Source organism: Silurus meridionalis, chromosome 8 (genome assembly GCF_014805685.1).
Source record: "Silurus meridionalis isolate SWU-2019-XX chromosome 8, ASM1480568v1, whole genome shotgun sequence".
NCBI lineage: Eukaryota > Metazoa > Chordata > Actinopteri > Siluriformes > Siluridae > Silurus > Silurus meridionalis.
The window spans coordinates 21,119,005-21,136,767 of NC_060891.1; the positions used below are offsets into that span (position 1 = coordinate 21,119,005).

The 17,763-nt window shown below is 38.0% G+C and overlaps 1 protein-coding gene across 1 annotated transcript; it reads right to left on the reverse strand.

The window, feature by feature from the left end:
- Positions 1 to 487: 487 nt before the first annotated feature.
- Positions 488 to 17,105, reverse strand: kcnk5a (potassium channel, subfamily K, member 5a). The gene is made up of 5 exons (XM_046856268.1): positions 16,622 to 17,105; positions 6,149 to 6,260; positions 4,935 to 5,101; positions 4,686 to 4,854; positions 488 to 4,315 (listed from the first exon to the last, which is right to left on the reverse strand). The coding sequence occupies exons 1-5, from the start codon at positions 16,805 to 16,807 to the stop codon at positions 3,381 to 3,383; spliced, it is 1,569 nt and encodes a 522-aa protein (XP_046712224.1). The 5' UTR covers positions 16,808 to 17,105; the 3' UTR covers positions 488 to 3,380.
- Positions 17,106 to 17,763: the final 658 nt, after the last annotated feature.

Below are 17,763 nucleotides of genomic sequence, written 5' to 3' on the forward strand. Positions count from 1 at the left end.
CATTTTCCTTCACTTGAACTAGAAGACCCAAACCTGTTCCGCATGACAATGCCCCTGTGCACAAAGCCAGCTCTATAAAGATAAAGAGTGGAAGATTGTGAGTGGCCTGCTATACAGCTCTTACCTCAAAGAGCACAAATTTCCACATGGATGCTGAAAAATCTAGTGGAATATCTTCCCAGAAGAGAGGAGGGTATAATAGCAAATCGTGACTAAATATATAATTGGATGTTCAAAAAGCACATACAAATCTTATGATCAGGCGTCCATAAACATTTTCAGTATAGTTTACGTGCACTCAAAAAGACCAAATTAAATCACACAAGAGTGTATTCTTAAATCTTTATTTCTAAAAAAAAAAAAAAAAAAACTAATAAAATTAAGCAAAAATTTCACATTAAAACAAGACTTTTTACAACATACTGGAGTGTGCATAATACAAATCAGGGAAATAATAACATGGCGAGTTAAATCAGCAAATCCTTCAGAAGGCACAGAAGTACCTCAGAATCCAAAAACAAGGCTTTTTGTCTGACCTCAGTCGAGTTTTTTTGTGCATGAAACACAAGGCAACCATCTACAGTACCAGATCATAGAGGATTTATAGGAAAGATATTTCCTTGGCAATTTTTTTCAGTTTATCATCTTTATGAAGTGGTTTGAGATAAGATGATAAGGCACCAATGAGAAAAGGTTAGCAAATTACACCACCTGCATTAATTACAAAATAGGCATTAATGAATTCACTAAATATCCATTTACACTATCACAAATTGTAAATGATATGACCGGAAAGTTATTATTCGAACATTCCTGTCTGGCATCAGGGAAACACACTCAAGCGGTCACTTTTTAACCTCGGTCAACTGCGTAAAGTTTATGGCCACTTGTGTCACTTTGAGTGCAGGAAAAGTAAACACAGATTGCAAGGCTACAAGGTTATGGCCTGAACAAAGTGGTGGCTACAGTCGAACAGTTAGCCAGTGTTTACATACAATACACCGTAATCTCAGGGCGAGACCAAGTCCTCACCAACTATCTGGGCGACTTAGAGGTTCTATTTTTGTTCAGGATGTTTGCGGGCACTTCTTGGAACAATTCTGCTTTATTAATACATCTGAGCACAGCGTCGGAAAAAGAAAAAAACACCGATAATGAATCCAAACAAGCCCAAGTGGATGTGAGATCATACAATCATACTACTGTTAACCAGAGGACTACTGTGCTTAAATACACATCCACAGAACGCTGGCTATTACAGGCTTTGGCGTATAAACAATTAATATCCAGGCAGCAAGTGCATTTATGACAGATTAACACAGTGAGGCAGTGCACGAACACAAAAATAATTAGATTCATCCAGACCATTAGAAAACAGAAAGAATTTTGGAACAGGAAAAGAATTGGGACAAATTGACTTCGAGATGTGCACCACAATTTATCTATGGCAGGAAACTCACTCGGGAAGCTGTTTCTTTCACACTGGTGCTGCCGAGCACCGTGACGCAAGAAGCTGTGAGAGACACACTCCCCAGACGAGGGAATTACAAGCAGGATATCCACATTTTGCCTCACACATTCTTGTGGCCACAGTATCGAGATTGGCATTACTCAAAACTGTTACATGTCTAACCCTACATTCAACACATGAGACAGAAGAGATGCAGATGAGAGAAGCAGGCGGTTACGGTGTAATGAATTATGTCTCACCATGTTATACTTCTATATGTTAAAACACTTATTACCTTAAACCGAATATTAATTATTAATAACGAAGTAATTAATACAGTTTTTGAGTTTTGCGTATTATAGTCTCACTATATTTTTGCAAGGCTTATTAGTGCTTGGCTGTCCTTGTTATAGACACGTCTAGACCAAGCATATAAATATTTGCTCCATCCAATGATAACAAACACTAAATTCAGACAAAATAAGCCAACAAACTTCTTCACATAACCTTTGCTGGAAAAAACATGACCTTGCATCAGTTCGGTTCTGTGTATGATACTTTGCAAATTAGACTAAATAACATCCTATACACTAGCCTACTGTTACTGACAGTTTATTTCTTAGACGACACCTCAGAACTAGAATAACCAGATTGCGTTACGTATATGGGACAACGGAGACATCATTTTAGGATTGGCAGGTCAAAGAGTGGCTGATAGAAACCGCACAGTATTTAAAAAACAAAAGGCTTCTTCATTCACAAAGCTTTGTATAACTTAAGCACAAATATAAAACCCCACGGTTTAATCTCGTTTATGCTAAATGAGCCAGAGCGGGTCTGAGCCTACAATATTGTCTGACTACGAAAAAATCCAGGGCTATCTTTAAATTATTGCCAATACAATCCAATTAGCTCAATAAAAATGAAAAGAAGATGACTAAATGGTATAAGACGAAGATGAAAAACAACAAGTATTAGATTCATAAGACACTGGCGAAGAATAAGATGTAGATGAGGATGAAAAAGAAAGAAAGAAAGAAAGAAAGAAAGAAAGAAAGAAAGAAAGAAAGAAAGAAAGAAAGAAAGAAAGAAAGAAAAAAGAAAGAAAGACAATGGCTCAGACTGAATCAGAGTAGTGCAATATGCTGTCCACAGACAGGGACTTTGAAACTGACTGGCTGCATTCACACAGTGACAAATACAATAAAAGCTGTAAATATTAGGGACCTTAAAAGACACAGCAAAGCTTGACCCGCCTCAGAGGCTTTCAGACTTTATGATCACAGAGACTGTTAATTACACCAGGAGATCAAGGGATGAAAAAGCCAAAACCTGTAAAAATGGTTCAAAACATAATGCAGTTGGGATGTGTTTGTCCTTCATTATGTTGATTAAAAGCACCAATATGGTGAATAAAAAGTGAGAACCAGGAGCAATTCTTAAAGGAATCACCTCGCTGTCCATTATTCCGTGAACCAGTTTGCAACTGATTTGGCTCGTCAGTACGAGTTAAGTTTAACCACATAATTTAATAAATTAGAACTCAAACAAAAACTAGAAAAAAACCCCACAAAAAAGGTCCAGGGCTATCGAGCAATCATACATTTGAACCTTCCAGAAATCATTCATTGAATTTAGACTGGAATACATTTTGGCCATGTCCCAATAATTTGGTGTAGTGGAGTAAGTGTGTTTCTTGTTCTTTTCTCATCAATTTCAAACCTACAGCTTCTACTCAGCTTAATACTGACTGAGATGCATTTCACAATCTCTATCCGCCAAACTCATGAGGCAAAAATATTGCGAAATTGATTGCAAAAAATTTCCTTGATCACATTGGACGCACAAATGTCTTCAATTTTGGCAAAAATGTCCATAATTACATGAATGCAAGAAAGAAAAACCACAAAAACACTAATGAGTTAATGCTTCAGGTATCAGTGTTATTTTCCTTGGAATACTCTTCTACCAGCTGCTCGTAGGAATGACACTGATTGGCTCTGTCTGTGAACACAGATCCCTCTGATTCCGAGGACTGCTCCTCCTTGGAATCAGTTTCAGACTCGCCGTTTTCATCCGAGGTCGAGAGCTTGATCTTGATGTCTTCATCTTCGTCCTCATCTACCAGGCTGTTGTTCAGCAGGTTCTCTTCATCAATAAAGGTGATGTTGGCATTTTGAAAAATAACAGGCTGATACTCGTGGGAGTCCCAAATGTGACGGCCGGGACGGCAGCCCCCAGGCCTGAGGTTGCGGTGTTCCTCTCCTGCTTCTTTATCCAACTGATTCTCATACATTCTATCAATGGCTGTGTCCAGCTCACCCTCTACCTGCATATCATTCAGGAGTGGACCACCTTCTGTGCCCAGCAGAAAGCTTTTGGACTTGGAAAAGACCACTGTGACACGGTCACTGAAGCTGTAGCGACGTTTCTGGCGAGGCGATTGCTCCAAGTCAAGAATAGCTTGTCCATCAATGGAGATAGCATCGTTGCAGCTCTTGGAGCGGAGGAATTCGCTCTGCCTTTTAGCGCTAACCGCGTTGGCATGCTGCTCTCCGTCTTTCTTGGTGCCGATTTGTTTGATGAGGTCGTTGTAGCCTTCACGTTTCTTAGACAGGAAGCTGAAGATGTTGACATCGCTGCTGGCAGGCGGTAACTGCAAGACCTTGTGAGTATTTTTGTAGTGCTGAAACTCATCCAGTGAGAGCTTGCGCCGTTTTCGCCGCTTCTTGAAAGCTTTGTGAGCTTCGATGACCATTCGCACCTTCCAGTTAAAGAACAGGGAAAGCCAGGCCAAACCCAGGTATATCCACACCTCAACAAAGTAGCGATACAGAGTGGGATAGTTTGCATTGGGGTCAACACCTAGAAACACAGGAACACAGGTATGATGAGGAAAAACAACACTGGAAATGAAAAAGGTACAAAGCAGCAATAGAAGAAAATATAGATAAGCCCAAGGTTTAGGGCATGAGCACACACTTGTTAGAAAAGTTTAGCTTGGAAAATGTGACATACACTAAAATGGAATCTTTGTAATCGCACACTGATTAGTGCAATTCCAGTAATCATATGTGTACATAATAATAACATAAGTACACGTTCGTTCCCAGGCTCGGCTGATATCTTTGCACACAACTGTTCTGTATAATTAATTTTTTTTCCCACTCAACAGATTCAACATTGGTTATCCGATAATCTACAAATCAAACACGTGCACACATGCAACATTTACCTGCTACGAGATCACCAAATCCAATAGTTGTCAAAGTGACGAAGGAAAAGTATAAGCCCTCTATGTAGGTCCAACCCTCCTGGGACATGAAAACGAATGGGGGAATAACCAAATGAATCAGCACACCCCATAACAGGAAGATGGCTGTGCAGGTGAACTGTGCCTTTCTCTGGTAAGGAGAGACGTCAGAGTAGAATATTAAAATATGTATTACAGGTAAATTATAACACTAATCTGTGTTGTGCTTACCAATGAAATGCCTCGCTTGGTAAGATATTGTCCAAGGTGTTTTGCTCTTCCACCAAAAAACTTGCCCAGCTCACTGATCCAGGTCAGACAAAGTGGCACACCAAACAGTCCATAGAAGATGCAAAAAACCCTCCCTGATGAGGTTTTGGGGGCAATATTGCCATAACCTAATAGAATAAAACCAGACATTTAAGTGAATTTACTTATTTCAAAACCATCAAATAATAAAGTCCTGTGTGGCAAAAGTGAACTCGTTATTTACATGCCATTAAAAATATCTTTATGCCAACCAGCAAAACATTTTGTGGCTAGTCCTCATGGAATGCAAAAGCTCTACTGTGCTTCAACAATCAAATGTTGAAAGAAAAACAGTGCTATAAAGTGGTACTGTAGTTAAATTAATAGAATAAAGTATGGTGAGCTAGCAATTTAAATGCACTAAAACAGAGTAAGGGAAGCAGCTGAATGTTGGCTATTAACTGTGATGTACTCTTTTCTCTTGATATGTTAACTTCAAGGTGTGTGTGGAAAGCAGGAGAGGATTTCAGCCCTATCTTTCATGCATGCAAGGTAATTAACAGGGTAAACATGAAGGTAAACATATACTGAATACATGATAAAAAACGTTTTGTTATGCAGAAAGTCAATCATGAGTAACAATTATTGTTTTCACTTATCGAAAATCAAAATTGATTTGCTCAATAAAATAAAAAAATTGTTAGAAAAAAAAAAGAGAAAAAGGTCACTACATTTCTTTAAAAAAAAAAAAAAAAAAAGCCACATTTTTGAATATACATGTAGACAGCTTGACAATAGTTTTGTTCATGAGGGGAAATGGCCTCTAATGTCTCACTTGACACTGCTGGCTTATCAAACTGAATGCTAATCTGCAGGTTTCTTCTTAAGTAACTTTTTCTTATCAGAGAACAACAGTACTGAACGTCTACACTCTGGACATTCTGACAAAATAGCAAAAATTTCACCTGAGTGTGCCATCAGCCCACAAGACATACTTAACAGAAAGTTTATACATATATTTTACCCAAAAAATTACTATATAAAAATCTGTAGACCCACTGGGGAAAATAAATAATGTCAACTACTTCCTGCCCCTTGTGATTGGTTAAGATAAACCAGTCTTCCTCTGTTTATTCTCAAACAATAAACAGATAGAGCGATTCTCATGGTGAAAAAAAAAAAGCTTTGACTCTCACCAATGGTTGTAATGACCGTAGCAGCAAATATGACAGCATTTGGCCAGTTCCAGTTGTTGAAGGTTTTGTCTCCTGTAATGGTGACTCCTTGTCCTGCAGCCTCTGACACGACCTACAGTAAAACATATTGTAAAGTTGCGTTTTAATATGATTTCCCAAAACATCAGCAATTATAACTTCTTGTGCCTGAGACCAGAGCATCAGTCTCACATCCTTCCGGTGACCATCTGATATCATCAGCTAACACATTGCAGTCAAAACAGACCATCCTGAGACATGAGAAGGCTCTCGATTACCTAGGAGGCTTTTGCCAATGACTCAGAGGTCTCAGCATTAAACTTTAATGTGTCCCTAAACAGCCATTCTGTAATTGGGTAATCAGAGATGAAAAGAGCAGCTGGGGTTTGTGCCTGGCAGGGATTCAAGATAGCCTCCTGTTTAAGAAAAACAAATCACATCTCACAGCAGACTATTGCATTATTTTAAATTAAAATGTAAGCATCTAATTTAATTTAGATTAAATAAAATGCAACTCTAAAACAAAGTAGAACCATGAATCAGCATATATAACACTGTTGGACAAAAATATACTAGTTAACAGGTAAAGAAAAAAACAACAACTTTGTTTTGTGTTTTAGTTGTCCAGACACATAACAGGGTACTACATGACTGCATCTTTGACAAAAAAGTTGGCCAATGTTTTAGCTATTGGGGCGCTAGCAAAGGTTACATCGGTGCACTTTCATATCCTTTTTTCATTAGCGTTTCCACATTCAAGCGTTCCTGATACCAAATGTATCGTCTGCATGCTAATTAATCCTCCTAGAAAAAAAAATAAACGTAAGGTATAAGTAAGTAAGTAACAGCCAACAGACCAGACATGAAATCTGATTATCTCAGGTTGTTCACTTCTGCTGTCTACACGTTCAACTCCAGCAATTAAAGGAATTTTATTTTCGCCAACCCTTCAATAAAAAAGTATTGCAAAATAAGTTATATATTAGAGGACCTTGACACTGCTTTGTTTCTTACTGATACTGAAACAGTGGAATTTTCTTCCCAATACCACAACCGCAAAAAGTGTGAAAGGACTGTTCTTTCTCAATAACAAAATTTTCCACAAATTACAGAGTGACTGCAACATAATGTCTTTAAACCCCAAAATGAACATGGTTCAATGCAGTTCTGTTCAATCTCTAAAGCTGTTGCACCAGCGTTCCAAAGTATTTGGCCTTGTAAATCAACATCCAAACTACATCCTTGATCCCAACATTAGCAAACCCAGTAAATGAGTTATGACATGCTGTCCCTGGTCTTGCCATTCCGAATCTCTGCTCTGTCTCTGAAGGCTACTTGTTCCATCTGCAGAGGACATTAGGAGGACCAGACTTTACGCTTTTACGAGAGTCACCATTTGGTGCGTGTTACAATTTCTGTGAATCAGAGCTACGAGGGAGAGACACCTGTTGAGAGTTTCCAGCAGAGGAAAAATGAAAGTTCCATTTTGATGACTCAAATGATGAACCATCTGGAAACCAAAAGCACACCATGTGATAGTCTGAAAGTTTCCCTAAAAAGGGATCTGAAATGTATTTTTGTCTAGTGGGATTTTCTTGCAAACTTCTGCAAGTGTGCTTCCCTAAAAAGAGCGTATGGAGCCCGGAGAGGGAGGAGGCTCTAAAGATCAGTGGCAGTTCGATGATGATGCTCGATCTTTGATAAGCATTACAATTTCCACATTTGATATATGTTTGAAGGTTGCCCTTCTACCCACTTATTCATCCATGCTTGGGACAGCTGCTGGTATTCCACATACCAATAGCACTTTATAACTTCTAATCTATTTCTCCTGATTGGGTTATTTGGTTTTTTCCCCATATCTACAAATGTCTTATCAAGCCATAACAATAGAATTTAGGAGTCAGCTTAACTGGAAATTGGGTACACGTAGCAAAACACCTGCGAAACACATCATTCCAAATCATTTGTTTGGCTACATATCCTACAAAACTAAACACTTACTTAGTCCTCAGGCTGCACAATTTCAGCTTCTTGCATTAGGCCACTGGACAAAAAGATTTTACAAGTGTTTATCAACATCATATTTGCTTTCCACAACTGATTAAACAGAACGTAGCCAAGACAATGGCGTGTAGCAGAAGGAGGTTATGAGCAGGTCAGCTTTGGATTTTTCAAAAGTTATATAGAGAGTCATTGCTCACCCTGAGAGAGAGAGAGAGAGAGAGAGAGAGAGACATGAAGGCAACAACTGTGTGTGAAAGTTGTACAATGTCCCAGGCCTTCTCTGATGGTAGCTGCTAATTAACTTGAGCTGAAGTGGAAGGTGGACAATAAATACTGTCCTGAAAATCTGAATTTTCTTCCGCACTTTAATCACACAATAATCAAAGATGTCTATGTATTTAATTAAAATGGCCAACATTTGGTTCTATGGTTACATTTCTAATATTGTCTATATATTAAGATTTGATTGACAGTTTATTAGGTACCATAGGGAGTAGACTATAACAGAAGCACCAGTGAAAGAACACAAAACAAACACACATGCATAGCATATTTGAGACACAGTGGTGGTGGGGGGAAAGAGCCTTGACTGAATTGCTCATAGGGCACTTAATTTCTTCGAATGAAAAATAATTAATGATGATTACATAAAATTTCAGTGTGTCAGTTTTCACAGACTAATAAAAATGAACTACAGTGAAACAGAAGTCAGATTTGACACACCATCACTGTTTAATACTTAAGCAATCCCTTGTTGCAAAGACAAAGCAAGAGCAATGCAATAGAGATTTTTTATTTATGCACTGCATTTAATGGTCCTCCCTTGGGTGACTGCTTTTTTATCTTAATTGGAATCACACAATTCTATTTGAACTATTTGCAATCCAACTAGTTTCTAAACTAGAGCATTTTGAAACTAAACTAGCATTTCAAGAAACTGGATCTTATAGTCATTTTCCTATTTCCTTTAATAATAACAACATTTTCTTAAGCTGTTGCCAAAAAGGTGAGCATCATAAGTTCAGGCATTTTAATGCACAATGGGTGACAGATGAATCAACTGTTCCGTATTATGCCTGAATCAGCAATAATAACTGTCCTGGTTTAGAACTTTGGAGATAAATGGCTTGATAAACCAGAGATTAACCAATGCCTCACTTCATAAAGGTACACTTAAACAGATAAGTGGATTCCTCTGCAGTTCATGACTTTGTACTTGACTACTAGTAACTCTCGACTTCATTATATAATGCACAGTACACTGCAAATAAACCTCTATTCTAGAAAATGCACACATCACTTTAGAATAGGAGCTTCATATCACTAATCCAGTTGTTTCATACTTGCAAACTATAACAATTCACAAGCCTGAATGTGTAAGGAAAGATAAAGTTCAGCTAGTCCTTATGATAACACCTATAGTATAACTCCTATGTGAAAATTTCAGAACAGCTGACATCACCATACATACACCCACACATGGATATACAAACCTAAAAACAAGCATGTATGAGTGCTATGTGTCTTGTTTTATCCCCACAAGAATCTTTCATGACATTGACCCAGTGCCAGTACTTTCCTGACGCACTATGATGTGGGTTAAATCACTGTGGCACCATTGCACTTCCAACCACAAGCAAACAGCACAACCTCAGTAATCACGACACTGGTTGTTTTGAGGCATCACGCTGCCATCGGCGATTAAAATGAGAGGTTTTCTGCATGATCCTTGAAACCTCTTTGGGAATTCTAGTAGCTGTTTAACTACCACTGCTCAACCACCAGTTTCTGTTGGCGTTCTTAAATCCCACCGCAAGCACAGCATTTACAGAAAATGAGACGTGGTGATTGGATGTTTCCAGGCAGCCTTACTTAAGATTGGAAAGTCTAACCAAACAAGAGCAATGTAATGATTTTGTCTCTGTGTCAAGACAAATAGTCACTGTTTGGTCTGTAAGTAATCGCTGGGTTATATGATAAAGCTAAAATGTTAATTTCCTTATCAGTTCAGTGTTTGAAAGTTGGCAATTGTTGTTTGTGTGTGTGTGTGTGTGTGTGTGTGTGTGTGTGTATATATATATATATATATATATATATATATATATATATATATATATATATATATATATATATATATATATATATATATACACACACACACACACACACACACACACATACATACATACATACATACATACATACACACACACAACAATTGCCAACTTTTAAACAGCATAGCATAGTGTAGCATTTTCCCTATTATAAAAAGTTTCTTTAAGCAGGTGTATGAACCATGAACATCCATCCATATAGGCATTTTGGTTATGAGGTTCAGGGAGCAGAGCAGAAACCAGTGAGGACAAAGATAAACCTGACCGATCTGGTAAAAACCTCCATAACTGCTTGATGTTGAGTACCAGATGTTAAATCAAAAGAAATGAACTTCCAATTGTACATAAGAAAAATGCAAAAAATCCCAGGCACAGTCCAGCAGCCACAGCACAGAAACCTGAACACACCCGACTTACCCCCTATCATCACATTTAGACCTCTGTGAATCAGAATTGATTTAAAAATAATAAATAAATCCAAGTCATATTGCTGTCTTTCTCCCCCGCAAAGATCACACTGGATAAGGAGCCATAAAAACATCTAATAATTTGCATTACCAGTTTTATCTCCTTACATAATGACTATCAATTCAGGTTGTAATCAGTTACTGGCACCAGGCAAAAAAAAAAAAAAAGTATAATACTTGATGCGGTGAAGATTTCTGTTTCTGTAGCATTTCCATAGAGGACTTTGCACTTTCCAGTTTCTCTGTAAAACTATAAATGATTGAATAGTGTAATTCATTAATAAATTAAAAATTGACAATATTGGTAAATGTTTCACGAGTTGAATAACATCCTTTGGAACATGCCATTATATGGAACCAATCCACTAGGAAGTTTTAAAGGACCTCCACTCAGCTTCAGATTGCATCACAGCACCTGTCGTGAACTATAATTTTCCTAATAGCATGCCCCTTAAGTGTATTATTCCATACATAACTGTATTTGTGGTAGAGATCAATGCTAATGAGAAAGCGGTTTCATTTCAGTAAAGCCTACAAAATTGTGATATGTGTCAGCACTGATTTCCACCAGTTTTAGACTAGTTGTAAATGAACTCACATCAGGACAAGTGCAGTTTCACTAGCATGGGCAATTTGCAGTGCAGTGCCTTTACTGATAAACAGCATGTGGCAAAACCACAATGACAAACTCTAACTGTTATCATACTGAGCTGACTCTCTGTCTGAGGGATCGAAAATGTTTGTAGTTTTACATTCCTCTGTGTGTGGAGAGCACAAGGTGCCAAAGAAAAGCAAACAGCTGTTAAGGAAGCAGAGAGCTGGAAATGGTTTAACTCTACTTTTTAGATGTGGTAGAAAAGACTGGTATATGGTAGTAAATTTGTTGGAATTGACAGAGGGTGATCTTGGAAAAGATTAGGCATTCAGATTTGCCAGCTTTAAGACAATTTCAAGCTTGATTTTTAACTGGGCACAGTGGTAATTATGTACTGTTCAAATGAAGAGAACACCTCACAAATGAAAGTTGTCAACCGTTCCACATGTGAAAGACGTGAAAGTGTCTGGAGATATCGGAGATTAGGAACGTTATGCTGCCTGCAACATCATCCAGCATGACCTGTCTGGCTGTGGGTCAGTGATGATCTGGAGAGGAATATCCTTGGATTTTCAACTTAAACATTTCATTCGCTCGATCCAATGTGTGTGATTTTAGTGATCCCTTTATTATTTTAAGCGGTGTATAATATTGCAGGCACTGATTGCTTATGCTAAAACAAACCCACATCTCTCTCTTTCTCTCTCTCATACACACACATTGTAGTGTCCAATTTCACTACAATCATCAGCTCCCGTCCTGTCATTACGGCTGTGAAAATATGAGAAGTCATCCACTGAGTCAGCCAAAAAAATAGCTGACTGTGCACAAGCTCCTTTTTCATGTATGGAGAAATTAAACCATCCAAACCACCCAATCTGCTGTGTTTGCTCTGTAAAGACTGCAAAAGAGATACTAAAGAGTTATAGTTTCAGTTTCCCATAACCACCCCCACACTGTATCGCCTATCATTAGCACTATGAACTTCTCATTTAAGGCTCTTGAAAAATGACCTCTTGTGTGTGTATCCATTTAGTGCCCAAGCATCAGGCTTAAAGACGGCAGGCCCGATCAGGCTCAAGATCCGAATGCGTATTTGACTTACGTTGATTCCGCTCCTGGCAGGTAATTACATTAAGCTTAAGAAGAATCTGCCTTGAAACATAAACATACACATTTCAATGTTTTCCATGAATCTTTCGGAGAACTTGTAGATAAAACATTGTGGTCCTTACAATTAACTGATATGATCGCAAATGGGCGTGTGAGATGGATAGCCTTTCAGCCTGATCACACTGCGTAAATGGTGTTCGCTAGACTCACTCAAGTAAAGCTGTAAAGACAAAAATGGCCTTTTTACGGTGCTTTTTCTTTTGACTCAGGCCAACAAACGAAGATAATTATACAGTGCACATCGTAGGTCCTAACATGTTCCACTATTATATCTTATGAGAACAAATAAGAACTAATATGTATGAAACATTACGTTTTTTATTGAAATGATCGCAACATGTGTAGCAATTCTGTGGTATTTCGTTTAAACTCTGACCTAAATGATAATTAGTTAGTTTCCAAAATATGATGGAACAAAAACGTCTTTCTTCGCTCACTATTTCCCAGGGAACTTTAATATCTTATTAACAACAAAGCCAATAAACTTCTGGCAGAGATTTAGCTCAGTGAGTTAGTCTGACGACAAATAAGTTGGCATTGAGGGTCGTATTAGCAAGATAGTTGACGTTTTGAAACTTGAGCATAATATACAGATAAGGAAGTGAGAGAGCTGGACAGACTAAAAACGAGTAAAAGGACTTCTGCTTTACACTTTAAATGTAAAATGCACTTGAAACCTCAAACCTAAAAACTCAGAATGTAACTATAAAATACATGTTATGCACAATTAAGGATTAAAAATTATTCATACAGCATGCCTCTTTTGATAACATGATGGTTCATTTTCCTTATAAAACAATATGGTTTTCATAAACTCTATGCTATTGCAAACGTTCTGTCTGCATGATGAATGTATAACATTCATTTAGTCAAAGACGAAACCTTTTGCATAATTACATTTTGGTGTTTCTGCTTTTTCGACTCGTATTTTAGTTGCCTGTACTTAGCTCATCATTTTCGCTTGAGAAAAGTCATCAGAGCCCCTGACAATGTAAGAAAATGTTATTAGAGATCACGTCCCAAGACACCTGCGCATGAAAACCGACGTTAACCACAGAGTCAGAGCGGAGCTTCCGGGTCACCGAGGTGTCGAATTCAACAGGTATGGACAGTCCCAAATTAAATGCAAATCAATACTTTGCGACTGGCAAATAGGGAAAAGGAACACTTACATAACAAATGAAACATGTTAGACGATATGCAAAAGAACAAAACAAGACCACAGTGGCCATAACCTGAGCACAGACGGAGATGTGACGCTTCCAGAACATCATTAAATGGGTCAATTATGAAATAACAGAAAATGATAACAAAGGTCTTTGACACTGGTTCAGTTCCAGTGCCCGTCATAAACGCTATCATATCTTTGCAAAGTTAATGATCATCTAAGGAATTTGGACATGGACATCCATGGCTAGTTTGCCTTGTTGTCATGCATAAACCAAGAAAGATAGAAAATCTATAAATACAGCCCCAGAGTGTGTCCTACAACTGTAGAAACTCACGGCGGTGTAAATGTTAACAGCTGCTTTCAGCATCCCAGCATTTTAGACAGCTTGAGCAGAAACTGTAACTGAAACCACGCATTAAGCACCTTTTTTTTTCCAATTTTAGAGACAACCTTAAGTACACAGACCAGAACAAGAACTCGAGAAAACATGAGAAGGAAGTGCAACTGCAAGGGCTCTGTGGATCCATTCTTCCGCATGTTACGACCCTGTAAAGATTTAACAGAGCTCCTGTGTACTGTTTAATCGCATGTATGGAACAACAATCCTCTAACATGACGAATAAGTTACATTTACAAGAATATTAAGTCTGACTAAAGTGCATGACTACTGCTGTACAAGTTAATTATTCGCAACCTGCAAGAATGCAGGTGTTAATAGAAAACAAACCCGACCAAACACCTGCATGGGAGTTTTGCCATAAAAAAACAACCCTGTTCAAATGATAGTGCATATGTTAAAGATAAAACCAGACTTTAACCAAACGATAGATTGTTCAATACCACGTGATTTTAAAAAAGGTACAGGCAAGTCATAAAGCCACGAGCCATTCGACAATTACAAAGTAATTGTGTAAAAATCTAGAACACTCTAATCATTTGTGTCATTTTGTAATAACCCCGTGGTGTACTTAATATGCCTGGTCCCAGCTGTCATGTGGGGCTTCTGGGAAAAGATGTCTAAAGCAGACACACAAAGGAGCCTTCAGGACACCCCAAGCTACCCCTACTCATACCCAACCTTCACTTCCAAGCCAATCTGCTGCAAGTGAACCGTGACAAAAGAGAAGAGGGGGATGGGGTCGAACATGTTTTTCTCCTCCCTCTGAATGGACGTTAGTTCGGGGAAAAAAGGGGGGTTTGGTGTAAGGATTCATGAATTATGGAGACGCTTGAGGGTACTCCATGGCTCAGCTAGAGCCGTGGGCTTGGACATGTCTCTGCATGTCTTCTCCGGTCCCATTTCCTTCTCCTCAAATACACCTGCTAAAGGTTTTACATCGCTTGATGCCCTGTTCAGACCACATGAACATGAAGTGTCAGAGAATTAAACATTATTTGTGTATCCACAAGCAAGTAAACGTATCATAAAGTGTTTATGATTCAGTTCAGAAATACGAAGAAACTGGGCTTGGCCTAAATAATTCCTGGAAAAGTGCAATTTCCCCACCAGTGTACTAAAATGCAGCATTAATTTCCTTGATTTGAGCACTTGAATTCATTTGCAACCAGATTATTTGCCTCAAGGTTCTACAATGACCTCTATGTAAGCACAAAACATTGTTACTGATGTTCCACTAGAATCTGAAAAGCTGTAGCCCAAACACTAGAAAAAGAAAAATGTTAATGGTTTTTGCACGCCAGATTTAATAAACAGATGCCGTTTAACTACCTAATTCAAGTTTTTTTTTAATCAGTAAAGTGATCCTACAATGAAACTGTGTAGACACTTTTATACAGGCAGGTTTTATGCTCTGAATCTGACTGAAATCAACTCTTGACTCGTAGGAACTCAAAACTGTGACTACACATAGTGTGAGAACATATGCAAAGTTTGAATCCTCTATCTATTGAATGAATGAAATAATAAAACATCTGACATTTGTGCACCAACAGCTCTCTCTCTTTCCATCGGAAAAAAAATTGACGAGAAATTACGAGGACACGAAAGTCTAGACAATAAAACTATTCAAAAAAAAATCTAAGTCATGACTAAATAGACGAGCTGTATTAGATTAAAATGACACGAGTTCCCGAAATACTTCACATAATGTCATAAAGAGATGCTGTAATTCCTTGAGATGGCTTGTCAGTGTTAGTTTCTGTGTAGGTTAGCAAACTGTCAACCAATTATTATAAAATGTCAGGCATATCAATAGAGACTATGGGCTGTGAACAGGTAGAAACATGTTCCTTTCTGTTTTTCTCCAGGATAAACGCATAATAGGTTCTCATAGTGTCTCATTGTTGAGCCCTAGAACAGAATGATGCAACAAATCACTTTTGTAAAAAAAAAAAAAAAAAATTGGATATTTTCTTTTAAAAAGTTTCTTTCGGTGTCAGAAATCTCAAAAACTAGAAGAAAAATAATCGACTGCGTGCTCTTTTACGTTCAAAGAAATAAAAAAAAATCTCAAAAATAGGAACAAAAATTTAATCGACTAACTTTTACGCTCAAAGAATTTGTCTTCACATGCTCTCCATGAACATAGATTAGGCTGAAACAAAGAAAGATAAGGAAAAATACATAAAATACGTAAAAAAAATAAATAAAACAGTATATACAATTTGCAACAGCTATGAAAACAAACTAACAAAAACATATCAATATAAACATACACAAGTAAGTACATAAAAACATACCACTTTTTATCACACCCTAGATACTCATTTCTTAGTATTGCTTTTGACAAAACACATTTTATGAAACATACCTCACACAAAACCTGAAGGTTGCTTCTGTTTACTGTGGGATTCAACATTTTTTGTATCCCATACAAAGCCAATAAAAACTTCTCCAGGTGTTTACACAAAGCTCAACCAAGCAAACAAAAACCTGTAAATACACAAATGATCTCCAAAATCTCATACCTCCAGAATCCTGTCCAGATCTGCTTTAGTGAGACACGGGTAATCTTCCAGGATTTTCGCCTTCTGCGCTTTGTATTCATTCAATGCCAAATTCCAGTTGGGCTCCTCGAGCACTTGGAAGATTGCAGCCCCGATGGACAGGTAGAAGATGATAGCTGAAGTCAGTAAGGGCCCTTTATCGGCCATCCTTACGCCCAGGGTTTAGGAGATCAGCCCCAACCAGGGTGTATGGATTATGGGAACATGCCTGGTCTCTCCCCAGTTTTTGCAGCTCTGCTCCAAACTCCCACGCTTCTTTCTTTCACAAGAAACTTCTCTTTTCACCAGATCACATGTGCACCTTTCTGTCTTTCACCTGAAAGAGCTCGGGGAAGTGTGTGAGCGTGTATGAGCGCGTGTGTGTGTGAGTAACCCGTCAGTGTCCAGGTCCATGCCTGTACCCATGTGCGCGGCTCTGAAGGCGCACCGCTTGATTAAAGCGCCCGACTGCGGCAGGAGGGGAAAGGAGGCGCGGTTTGCTACGGTGGCTCAGAGGAACGCAATATAAAGCACAACTTGTTTAACAAAAAGTCTAACAATACAACATGAACCCAGAATAGCATGGTGCACAAAAGAAACCTGTGTATCCAGGGATCAGGATAGAGTGTAACTTTTCTAAAGAAGTGTTACAGCTGTTAAAAGAACAGATTGTGAAGTATAGAGGAGATTTAGAAAGGGTGTGGTGGTGGTGTAGGGGGAGGGGATTCTCTGTATATAACATTAAAATGAAGAATACATACTTTCAAATATATTAAATAGAAATATACAAAATGTATATAATATATGTCAGATATCCTCCCCAAGTTGAGATGTTTTGTTCACCTCTACAACCATCTACACTTTTTTATTTATTATTTACTTTAAACCCATATACTATATATCCATTAATTAGAAACCAAAAAAACTATTTTTAGATCTCAAGTTATTAAATGTGCGTTCTGGAAATTCTATCTAAAAGATAGGACGTAAAACATAATATTTATTTCTTCTACTCAATGTACCCACCCATGTTTCCACCTTGCAGGTACTCCACCCCAAATCTTATGTTCGATTAACTAGCTTGGTAATTAGAGTTACAATTAACAGCATTACATTCAAGCACT